We start from the raw sequence: 13227 nt of genomic DNA, 5'->3' as shown, positions 1-13227 counted from the left end.
CCTTTTCTTAAATTATTTTAAATTTTATTAATCTTTGTCTCTTCTTACTTTGTTTAGCCAATCTAGGAAACTATTCTTTGGTTTTGATATATAGAGGCAATGCTTCTCCACCAAGATTTCACATCTGAATCACCTGCAGAGATTTTTTTTTTTTAATGTACTATCTCACTTCGCCTCAGTCCTACTGAACCAGAATTTCTACAGATACAGTGCAGGCATATATATTTTTAAGACTCTTGAGATAATTCTGACGCACACCCCTATTTAAGCATCACTGTTTCTAAGGTACCCATTTGGCAAAAGACCTTCAATAAGATAATCTAGTACATTAATCTCAGAACCCAAGCACTAACTGTCCAATGAATAACAGTAATGATACAAAACCCTAAAATTCAAAAATTCTTCGCAATTTAGTACCTGTTTTGATATATTGTAATCCAAACATTCTCTAGGATAGACCAGATTTCTTGATGCCTGTTGGGTTGGGAAAGTTGAGAACCTGAGAAAATGATTTCTTGGTTATTAGACTTCATTGGAGAAGTATCTTCTTGCTTTTTACCCACGGTATTTTCAGAAGGATTTCGATTAAATTTTGTCTTGACCTGGAGAAACAAGAATTACATAAAATGCAGCCACTAGTAAGTGAGAGAAAAAATATTGCCAATGTTCTAGCTTTCTGGGAAGTGTTCACTATTTTTTTTGTCCTTGATTATGTACAGAATATTCCCAGAAAAGTATCAGAGCTAAAATAAATTTTCCTTTTCCATTTATATCAAATAAGATTTCCAATCTATTTATTATAGTGACCTTTGTTCGCTAACATGCTAATATCAATTTAAGAATACTCTTGTAGCTCTTGCACACATATGGTATTGAACTGCAGAGGCACCTAGGATACAAGGATAAGTAAGTATAGTCAAGCCTCCAACCACCTTATAATCTTCTAAAAAGCATGAGATTCAAAAGGCTGTTAAAAAAAAATCAGTATAGAATGTGAACCTTATTCTATGAACAGTGAACCACTGAAGGTTTCTTACTTAAGAAATGATATACACGAAACTGCACTCTAAGACAAACTGGAACAGAAAAAAGTAGAGGCAAGAAAGTGGTTAGAAGGCTACTGAAATAATCCAGGAAAAGAGGACTGAGAACTTGAATTAGGTTTAAAAAAATCACAGCAGAATAAAAAGAAAAATGTATGCAAGAAATATTTTAGAAAACTTGGCCAAACATTAGATTCAGGGGCCCTAAGATTTTTCTTAACCTAGATGCCTACAAGAATAATGGTACAAATAATAAAAATTTAGGGTGTCCATAAAGTCTAGAAATATGTTTAAACAGATCGAACCTCCTTAATTACGGATGCAAAGGAATATAAAGACAGCTTTACTCAGTAAAAGTCGCGCTCATAAATACTTACAAGCAACACATCCCCGAAACATGCGCAAGAACTGATGGAAATGCTTACTTTCATGTGCTACGTTCACTGCAGTTTTAAACAGCACATTATACTATGCATTGCTAATGAAGGATAAAACATTGAACATATCACGTATTATCATATGCAGCAATAAACCACTGAGTGTATGTTTATCTATGTTTCTGTATTTTATGGCCACCAGTAAAGCCAAGAATAAAGGCTGGTTGTAGAGAAGGAAAAAGGAGACAAGCATAGAAGTACCATGTTTCCCCGAAAATAAGACCTGGCCGGACCGTCAGCTCTAATGTGTCTTTTGGAGCAAAAATTAATATAAGACCTGGTATTATATTATATTATATGTATTATATTGTATAAGACCGGGGGTACGTTTTATCATTTGTAGTAAGAATTGCTTATTCCATATTCATTTCACTTAATATATTGCTTAATGCCTTTAGTATGTTAGAATAAGTTAGAATTAAAATATCCTTTACCTATGGTTGTCTGCTAACTATGTTTTAGGACACATGTGATTAACTCCTCTTAATGGCATTCCAAAGGCATCTTACCTCTGTAAATGTTTGCAGTAGTTTGTTTACTTGAGCAAAGGCCTGGGGAAGGATACCATCATAATTTGATCTTGTACTGAAAGCATGTAACAGACTTTGAGAATCCTGAAGCAAGAATTTCACTGTTGTAAAATCCACTGTTTTGTTAGCTGGTAACAGAAAATTAAGAAGGAGAAACTATGTTAAGAATGAGCATACCACACAAAAATGTCATTGGAAAGTCAATCTAATACTAATTATGAAATTTAAAAAGAGTACACATTTACACCTATATGCCACTTCTAATTTATCTCTCTGGTGTAAAAAGCAACAATTGAACAGACTTAGTTATAGACAAAGTTCTTGGAGTGGATTCTGGTATGGTGTATTCAGATTCCAGGAGTTCCCTCAACATGATCGACTCCAAAGTAAAAGTAAAGTGAAAGAACATTGTACTCTTCAGAAAAGAAAGATAATCACCAAACAAATATCAAAACTGAGGCTTCACAAAGAGATTACTGTGCAGGCATCAGAAGAGTCACATTTTGGTGGAAAGCTCATAAATTCTACATGGCACCACTCAATCAACTCAGTTATTATGTAACGATTTACCTTCATAGTCCATTACATGAAATGCAATACTAAGTTTATTGAAAACAATGTGTTCTCTCTCTATGCTCAGCACAACTGTAGCAAGAAATAAATAATTTGGGTAACAGTAAGCTGTGGACAAAAGAAGCTGGCAGAATATTTTCCCCTATAAATTAGCAGAGTGACTTAATCTACAAGTAATCATCTAAGGGTATAGTGATTTTCTCTCGAGAAACGAAAATTACTTACATTAAAGTCTCAAACCAATTAGGAGAGGTGGTGACAATAATTTCAACTATTTTAAAAGTTACGAACAATGAAGTTAAGTAACTTTCTAATGTCACCAAAACTCAGAAAAAATTCCTTCCATTATTAAGATAAAATGCTACATAACAGTTTTCAAAGGCATTTAAAATAGCCATGCTACAACATGTTTTATTTTCTTTTAATGTTCATTTTCTCCGAAACACCAGTATGGTTTTTTCACTGGCACTCTGAGTTAAAAACAAACAAAGAGTTCCCTGTATCACTTATACAACAAGTATTTCCTTGTGAAATACTGAAAGGTCAAATGAAAATAACATATTTTAATAACTGACCACACAACATTCAGAAATTCTAATCTAATGTGATGGTTACAGCCGAGTTTCTGGCTTCCCCTTTATCAAGCAAATAGTATATTTCCTTACAAAACACTTTTAGTTATTTTTAAAGTCAATGACTAGTTTAAATTCCGGTGGGAAAGAGATGAAGGAGATTCTACACATAGAACAGAATGGAGATTTGATGAACCTAGAAAATCTCCCGAGGAGGAGAAACTGGGCATAACTTTTTTGTAGGGTGCTTCTCCAACGTAAGTCTATGCTCAGTAGGGCTCATATCCTTGAGTTAATCATTTTATTTCTGTCTTACAAAAACTCTTTATGAAGATTAAGGGCAAACGGGAAATAGCAGTGATAAATTCAGTATGCAGACACAATATAAAGACAAATCTACATAATTGAAATAATTTAATGCTTACATAAGAACAATAATTATTTAGACTACAGTTAATATGGATAACAAAGTTAGAAAAAGCAACTAGTCATTTTCCACAGAATTTTCTGTGACTTGATCTAAGGATACGGGTGTGGTACAAGTGAAGTTAAACACTTATGTATAACTCAACAGCTGAGGACAGTATTCAAGGTAGTAAACAAAATCACAAACTGTGATTCTTCTAATTCAAAATTATTTTAGAGCAGAAAGCACTTTTATCATTTTTTCAACACTGTTCAAAGTCAGTAAACATTAGGCATCAGATTCTTCTAGACCAAGGATCAATAAATGACGCACACAATGACTCCAAAAATGATTTTTTAGCAGAAGGAATGGTCACCGTCTCTTCACGTCTTTCCCTATTGCCAGTTAGAGCTGCCCCTACCACCTCTTAGCTGTAGGAGCAAAACACAGCCGACCCCAGGAAGAAACAGACAAATGGAAGATGGCAACTAGATACCCCACTTTTGAAACTAAATCTTGTTCAAGTTCATACATGGTTTACAGACTTTCTCTTTTTATAGAACCAACTAAATCATGCCTCTAGTAAAAGATATGAAAAATGTTTCCATATAGCTTGTGAAACTGCTTTGAAGACATTTACAACATGTGGTTCTATGACCCTGATATAATAATACCTCTAATAAATAACTTCTATAGTTAAAGACAATGCCTGGAAAATACCTTTATTTTAAAAGTGGTAACTTTGAAAAACAGGTATTCACGACACATCATAAGGCACTGACTGGACACTTTAGATCCCCTGGGGTTTTACTGTGCTTTTTAAAAGGTATAGTAAGACAACTCCAGCTCTCTGACTTTGGACAAATCACTTACCCTCTCCAGGCTAGTTTCCTTGACCACAAAACAGGGGCTTTAATAACATTAGGTCAGGGCTTTTCACATCTTGTTCTTCTTAGCAGACAAACTTTTTTTTCCCCCCTCAAATCCGACATAGAATCTCCATATATAAAGAGGTCAAAGAAAGCTGCTAGGCTATAAAGTTGGGGTTGAAGGCCAAAGGCCCACCAGGGCCCCGGCCTCCCAGCAGCCTCTCCACCTCCACATGCTGGCAGCTCCAGAGAAACTTCAGGAAGCCTGAGGTTCTGCTCAGCACACCAACTAAGTGGTTGATTACAGTCTTTTCTGGTTTGAAAATTCTCTATGCACCAAAGCCTAAGGCTCCTTATTCCTTACCCATATATTTTAGATAGAAACCTTGATACACTATCTCTAAAATCAGTCCATGAAATGGGGTCAAAATTTGTGTTAAACACAGTGAGAAATGAAAAAGAAAAAAATCTAAATAACTTGATTTGCATACTTGAATAAACTAACAAATACAGTTTTAAAAGTTTGCAAACATTATTAAAAATCATATATGCACAATACCCAGGAACACCAACAATGAGACCATTAATAGTCACGAGCTCTATGACCCACATCCATTCGTCCAGCTGCCACAAATTCCCTTTATTAATGGGAAGCATAAATGATTAAGAATCAACTGACACACTTTTTATTAATTTAGCTTCACATTCCGTGGAGTATTATTTGCTAGACTGACTTTAATACAACACTGCTAAAAACAACATAAAAGATTCATACCTTTGCAGAGATTTTCATACAAGCTCTCAATGGTTAAAAGCAAGCTCTTTTCCATAACTAATCCAAATACAGCCAACCAATGTTTCCTAAAGCACTGTAATAAATGCATTAGCGTCCATGGTGGTTTCAAGTACAGCATCTAAAACGTATTTAGAAAAAATGAGCATTTCCTGATTTATTATTCCTATTATTAAAAAGTACAGTTGGCACTTGAACAACATAGGTTTGAACTGTGCAGGTCCAGTTATATGTGAATTTTTCTCAATATACATACACAGTACTGTAAATGTATTTTCCTTATGATTTTCTTAATAACATTTTCTTTTTTCTAGCTTACTTTATTGCGAGAATAAAGTATATAATACATGACTGTTGATGTTATCAGAAAGGCTTCTGGTAGGCTATTAGTAGTTAAGTTTTGGGGGAATTATAAAACTTATATGTGGATTTTCAACTGTGTGGGTGGCTGGCACCCCAAACCCCCACGTTGTTCAAAGGTCACTGTACTTATTTAGGAATTTCTGCATATATTTCTAGACAAAATATAGCTAGTTGAATTCTTTTTAAACTACAAGATGTTTTATTAAAAGCCAATCATAATCTTAAAGTGCTAATTCCATTGCAAATTGCTTCTGTAAAATTCATGTTAGTATTAATCCTTATATAGTTTCAGAAACAATCTGTGCAAAAAGAATGAGAAGCACAGTTTTAATTAGCAAAGATCATCAATCTACTTTACAACATGGTCATTTCTATGAGGAAATCAATCTAATTATTTCACGTAACTGATGAAAAAAATCTATGTGGAAAAACGTTGCCAATTATAATTGACACTTGTTACACTCTTACAAAGATGTTTATAAAGACTGATCCTTTAACATAAGACGTCACATTCTTTTTTGTCTCATTCATATAAAGTTACTGTCCTAGACTGTTATGAAATATCCAATTTAAGTCAACCCTCCTAGAATCTTTCACCTGATCATTCTTCATCATCTTGGTTCAACACTTGATAATATAATCAAGCAGCAAACACACTGGATTGGCAAACATAGAATCTCACTGAGTATCTGGAATAGATACAATCTGTAATTGATGGCAACTAATGTTTCTCCTAGCTATAAATGTAAACAGCAAATAAACATTAAACTAAAAAGGCCCCTCCTGCTAAATGTGGCATTTTACTTATTGCAGAAAAGATGTGAATCTAAACAAAATTCAAAATATCTTGCTAATATGATTGAATTTATACTGATTCTTGTATTTACATACCATAAGCCAAAATATTCCTTTCTTTTCCTGAACATATATTGCTGGGGAAATTCCTTATAACAGACATTTTGACTCAAATAAACTAAATATCAGAGTTTTTCTGAATTCAGCTTAAGCTCCACGAGGACAAAGTGTCTGACACACAGTAGATGCACAATACATATTTGTTCACTGAAAAAAATGACTAATATAGCCCTAATCTTTAGGAAATGTCCATATTTAATTTTCAAAATGTTATTTCAAAAATGTCAAGAAAAAATACGTGATATAGATTATTACAATGAAGCTTACACATTTTATACAAGTAAAATTTCTTTAAAAAAGGTAACCGATCTTTAGCAATAAAGAATAAATTTTCAACTAATAGGGTTGAAATACTCACCTCCATCCAAAGGTTTCCAAAAGCAATTTTCATTTCTGTTTCTAATATTGAAGATAAAGCTGTTCCAAGAGATTTTTCAAGATCAGATATTATGCTTTCAAGTAGAATGGGCAGTCCAGAATTTGTAGATTCTTCCTCAAAACTCTCTTCCAAAGATGTTGCTTCTTTAAAACAGTTACAAGCTTTACTTAGGACAGCAACATTAAATATTTTATATATAATTAGTATTTGGTCACAAATAATAAACATTTTATGCATATAATTAGTATTTGAATTACCTAGAAAACAAATACTTTATTTTAAAAATAGTATTTAGAAACATGTATCTCTAGTATAATTGTTTTAGATGTAATATAAACATATTACATTAGCAAATGCTTTATCTGTTTGACAATATGTCAATAATGCTTTGAATTTACCTGTAACAGAAAAACCAGGAATTATGGGTCAAAATGTGTTTTCTTCCAAAAATAGCATATGCTTCAAACTCACATCCATAAATTTTTTTGAATGGACCGAAATCTCTGACTTAACTACTTTTATCCCTCCCCCTTTAAAATGAGTTTTTTATTATTTTAACTGATATTATTTAATCAACATTACTATTTTGATACCTGAAAACCGACTATAATTTCTTTACGGCAAAATTCAAAATATTAAATGGCTTATCTGTACAAAAACAAACTAAGGATTTAAAATGACAGTAATATAATAGTTAAACTGAAAACATTTTACCCCTAAAAACCCATATTAGAATATCCTGTTATTCCTTCTAAATGCCATTTTGAATATTATGACTAAAGAAATGTTTTTACCAAAATGTCAAATAAGTATCATGTGTATATATGAATTTTTTCAGTTATACATAAAAGTACATACAATACTAGAGACTTCAATAATTATTTTCCCCGCAAAGGGAACAGGTGGTATGTGTTTTTAAATTATGTCAGATTTAATATACTATTTCATCAAATATCAAGCTATAGAACAGATTATTCTGGAGAAAAAAAGAGATTATTCTGGTGCAAGAAAGCCTTTAACTTTCTTAACTACTAGTTTAAAATTAACAACAAAAAAACACTACTACTAGAGTCAAGTTTTCCTATTATTGGGCTTTTATAGAATTAATAGAAAGTTATGAATCTGAAAATAATTTTAAAATGAAACTAAAAATTTATCTCCATTTCAAATGAATATTTCCTGTAGCCACTATGTAAAAATGTGCGCGTACAAACAAAAATTCAAATTAATTTGTAAGAGTGTATGTAGAAGGCAATACTGTTAATTATGTTTTCTTTTGAATTACCATTATAATTTTCATTTATTTCTACCATTTACATGCGAGCAAATATTTCAAACAATGTTATTTTAAATGTTCAAGATGAAAATCTGCTATTAATTCCAATTGCTATCCATAATCTTAGTATATAAAATAAGATATTTCTAATTATTTGTAGTAAGAATACTACCTTTCAATTGTTGCTTAGATATACAAGGCTGTTGACATACATCTGTGTTCAGAGATAAGTTTAAGAACTCTGCACTCAATTCTTCTTTACTGAGTGACTTCACACCACTTATTAGGCCTTTGTTTCTTAAATTTTTATCATCCCTAAGGTTGGGTTAGGAGGAAAAAATATTTTATTTTTGATAAGATAAATCACATGACAACTAAAAACACATGGGCTCTAATCAGAGATTTGGGATTTTCAGCATATATATGAACAAAAGAGAACATTTTTTTTTAAATAGAGAAGATAAAGGAATTAACACATAATAGAGTCACATTACATGAGCTTTTGAGAATAACATCCAAAGAGAAATAAATAGATACGTAGTCATAGTCAGAGAAATCATTTATACAGGGCAGGCAATTACAAACTTACTCAAAGTGAGCTTAAGACAAATGGTGTGAGTTTGCTGTTTGCAGTAAGAAGTCAGTATGATTAGAGTACAGTGCATGAGACCAGTTTATGTGGCTACAGAAAAAGGCAAGGCCATTAATACGTGGAAAAACAAGTGAGGGCTTCAATGGGGAAGTCACATGATCAGATCAGTGTTTGTGAAATTGTTCTGGAGTCTAGCAAGCAGGCTTCCAGCTTTTGTTAATGGACGAGCAGCTTGGTCAGATTAACCCTCCCACATATGAGGATTAAAAGATCTGGACAAGCTATTTGAAGGCACCAGAGAGCAATAAAATGTAGGCAGAAGCTAGAGGGCAGTCTTCCCTCAAGACCAGAAACTGCACTGAGGAGAGCTATAGGTTTCTACCTTTTTGCCTAAGGGTATTCCCCACTTCATCAATGTCTTCAGACAGAAAGCCACAGCCTTAATGGCTTGAAATGTCAGAAGACAATGTTCAGAGCTGGCCAGAGCAGGTAGAAAGTTAAGAGGGAAACTGAAGAAGGGAGGAAACCACAGAGCAGCTGAGCCCTAAAATATGCATATAAATTCTGCCCAGAGAAAACAACACACTGCCAAGAGACAAAGCAATTGACAGAACCAGACTCACCTATGACACAGAGCTTGAAGCTATCTGACAGGGAATTTAAAATAATCTTGATTAATATGTTTGAAGGCTCTAATGGAAAAGGTGAATAGTATGCAAAATCAGATGGGCAGTATCAGCACAAATTAAAAAAACATAAGCTGGAAGTGCTAGAAATAAAACACAGTAATAAAAATCAAGAATGTTTTCAACAGGCTCCTCACTAGACTAGACATGGGAGAGGAAAAAAAACCAACACAACGAAACACTTGAAGACAGGTCAAAAGAAAGTACCCAGACTCAAACAAAAAAAGAAGGTTAAAGAAAAAGTCCAAGAGCTGTGGGACAGTAAGATCAGGAATCTGGGAGCAGCTGGACGGGATGGATCTGGTTCAGGGTCTCTCACAAGGTTGGACCACGCTGTTGCCTATGGTTACAGCCAACTCAAGGTTTAATTGGCACTCATCCATGTGGTCATTAGCTGGCCTTAGCCCCTCACTGGTTTTTGGCTGGAGGCTTTAGTTTCTCACCATGTGGCCTTCTCCACAGGGCTGCTCACAGCATGGCAGTTTGCTTCCCCAGAACAAGCGATCCAAGAGAGAGGAGGAAGCGAGAGAGTGCCCAAGAAGGATGTTCTAGTCTTTTATAACTTAATCTTAGAAATGACATACCATCACTTCTGATGCATGCTATTTGTCACATTGACAACCAACCCTGGTACAGTGTAGGAGGGGACGACACGAGGGCACTAATGCTAGGGGCAGGGATCATTGGGGTCATCTCAGAGGCTGGCTACTACAATATAATTCTATAATACCAGAAGGAGAAAACGGAACCAGGCAGAAGAAATATCTGAAAAAATAATGGCTAAGAATTTTCCAAAACTAAAGACAGACACCAAACTATAGCTCCAAGAAGCCCAGAGAACAAGCAAGATAATTCGCTCCCCACAACATATACATAAACAATGAGGCACATCTGTCAAAAACTGCTAAAACAAACTGCTAAAGAAGCAAAAGACAAATCTTGAAAGCAATGAGGGGGGAAAAAAGGCACACTACATACAGAGGAACAAAGATAACATTTACAGCAGACTTCTCACCAGAAACCATACAAGCTACAAGAAGATGAAGTGACATCTTTAAAATACCAGGAAATTCTACCAAAAAACTATTAGAACTGATAAATGAATTTATAGTAAAGTAGCAGGATACAAAATTAACATTCAGATTTCAGTTGCATTTTTATACACCAATAACGAGCTATCAGAAAGAGAAATGAAGAAAATAATCCCAGGGGCCGGCCTGGTGGCTCAGTCGGTTAGAGCTCCATGCTCCTAACTCTGAAGGCTGCCGGTTCGATTCCCCCATGGGCCAGTAGGCTCTCAACCACAAGGTTGCCAGTTCAATTTCTCGAGTCCCACAAGGGATGGTGGGCTCCGCCCCCTGCAACTAAGATTGAACACGGCACCTTGAGCTGAGCTGCTGCTGAGCAGCCGCTGAGCTCCCAGATGGCTCAGCTGGTTGCAATGCGTCCTCTCAACCACAAGGTTGCCAGTTTGATTCCTCGACTCCCACAAGAGATGGTGGGCTGTACCCTCTACAACTAGCAACAGCAACTGAACCTGGAGCTAAGATGCGCCCTCCACAACTAAGATTGAAAGGACAACAACTTGACTTGGAAAAAAGTCCTGGAAGTACACACTGTTCCCCAATAAAGTCCTGTTCCCCTTCCCCAATAAAATCTTTAAAAAAAAAGAAAAAGAAAGAAAATCCCATTTACAGTTGCATCAAAAAAATAAAATAAAATGCCTAGGAATAAATTTAACCAAGGAAGTAAAAGACCTATACTCAGAAAATTATAAGACATTGAAAGGAGAAATTAAAGAAGATACAAATAAGTGGAAACACATACCATGCTCATGAATAGGAAGAATTAATACAGTTAAAATGTCCATACTACCCAAAGCAATTTACAGATTCAATGCAATCCCTATCAAAATACCAATGGCATTTTTCACAGAACTAGAACAAATAATCCTAAAATTTACATGAAACCATAAAAGACCCCGAATAGCCACAGCAATCTTGAGAAAGAAGAACAAAGCTGGAGGTATTACACTACCTGATATCAAACTATACTACATGGCCAATAGTAATCAAAACAACATGGTATTGGTATTAAAACAGACATATAGATCAATGGAATAGAACAGAGAACCCAGAAATAAATCCATGTCTATATGGTCATTTAATCTAAGACAAAGAAAGCAAGAATATACACTGGGGTAAAGACAGTTTATTCAACACAATAACTGGGAAAATTGGACAGACAGATGCAAAAAAAAAAATGAAACTGGATCACCTTCTTATCCATATACAAGAATAAACTCAAAATGGATTAAAGACTGGAAACCATGAAACTCCTAGAAGAAAACATAGGTAGCAAACTGTCAGACATTACCCTTCGTAATATTTTTACTGATATATTTCCTCGGGCAAGGGAAATAAAAGAAAAAATAAACAAATGGGACTACATTAAACTAAATAGTTTCTGCACAGCAAAGAAAACCATCAACAAAATGAAAAGATATCCTACTGAATGGGAGAAGATACTCACCAATGATACATCTGATAAGGGGTTAATATCCAAAATCTATAAAAATCTCATACAACTCAACACCAAAAATTACTAAACAATCCAATTAAATAAATGGGCAGAGGACCTGAATAGACATTTCTCCAAAGAGGATACACAGGTGACTAACAGACCTATGAAAAGATGCTCAATGTCACTAATCATCAGAGAAATGCAAATAAAAACCACAATAAGATATCACCTCACAGCTGTCAGAATGGTCATTATCAATAAATCAACAAACTACAAGTGTTGGCGAGGATGTGGAAAAAAGGGAACATTTATGCACTGCTGGTGGGATTGCAAATTGGTGCAGCCCCTATGGAAAAGAGTATGGAGGTTCCTCAAAAAATTAAAAATAGAACTATCTTATGACCCAGCAATTCCACTCCTGGGTATTTATCCGAAGAAATCCAAAACACTAATTTGAAAAGATACACCTGTATGCACCCCTATGTTCATTGCAGCACTATTTACAATAGCCAAGATATGCAAACAACCTAAATGTCCATCAACAGATGACTGAATAAAGAAATTGTGGTATATTTATACAATGGACTATTATTCTGCCATAAAAAATAATTAAATCTTACCATCTGCGAAAACATGGATGGACCTAGAGGGTATTATGCCACGTGAAATAAGTCAGATGGAGAAAGACCAATGCCGTATGATTTCACTTATATGTAGACTCTAAAGAAGAAAATAAATTGACAAATAAGACAGAAACGACTCATGGAAACAGAGAACAAACTGATGGTTACCAGATGGGAAGGAGGCTCGGGAGCTGGGTGAGAAAGGTGAAGGGATTAACAAGTACAAATTGGTAGTTACAAAAGAGTCACGGGGATGTGCGGGGGATATAGTCAATAATATCGTTACCCACAACATACTTCCTTTAATATAAAGACACAGGTTAAAGGTAAATGGATAGAAAAAGATACACCATATAACTACTACCCAAAACAAAACTGGCAAAATAATATTAATACTTAACAAAAAGACTTCAGAACCAGGAATATTATCAGGGACAAAGAGAGCCATTATAAAATGAGAGAGGGGCTAATTCTCCAATAAGACAATCCTAAACAATCCTAAATGTGTGTCCATCTTGCTGTAGAACTTCCAACTACCTAAAGTAAAACAAAAAGAACTGAAAGAAATAGACAAATCCATACTTGTAGTCAGAGATTTCAACACTCCTCTCTCAGTAACACAGAATAAGCAAACAGGTAATCAGGAA

At 34.6% G+C, this 13227-nt stretch overlaps 1 protein-coding gene across 2 annotated transcripts in view; it reads right to left on the bottom strand.

The window, feature by feature from the left end:
• Positions 1–13227, bottom strand: part of SWT1 (SWT1 RNA endoribonuclease homolog) — a 75307-nt gene that overhangs the window by 34468 nt on the left and 27612 nt on the right. For both annotated transcript variants that reach the window (XR_012492946.1, XM_019738097.2), the window contains exons 11-15: positions 8329–8471; positions 6860–7023; positions 5206–5344; positions 1990–2138; positions 418–602 (exon numbers count right to left, since the gene is read on the bottom strand). Coding sequence is in view for 1 of the 2 variants with exons in the window: in XM_019738097.2 (XP_019593656.2) it covers positions 418–602; positions 1990–2138; positions 5206–5344; positions 6860–7023; positions 8329–8471 (780 nt within the window). In the remaining variant the exon portion in view is untranslated. The remainder of the gene's footprint in view (positions 1–417; positions 603–1989; positions 2139–5205; positions 5345–6859; positions 7024–8328; positions 8472–13227) is intronic.

The sequence above is a fragment of the Rhinolophus sinicus genome, linkage group LG17, assembly GCF_036562045.2.
Source record: "Rhinolophus sinicus isolate RSC01 linkage group LG17, ASM3656204v1, whole genome shotgun sequence".
In the NCBI taxonomy this organism is placed as follows: domain Eukaryota; kingdom Metazoa; phylum Chordata; class Mammalia; order Chiroptera; family Rhinolophidae; genus Rhinolophus; species Rhinolophus sinicus.
This window is presented reverse-complemented; position numbering and strand designations above follow the sequence as displayed.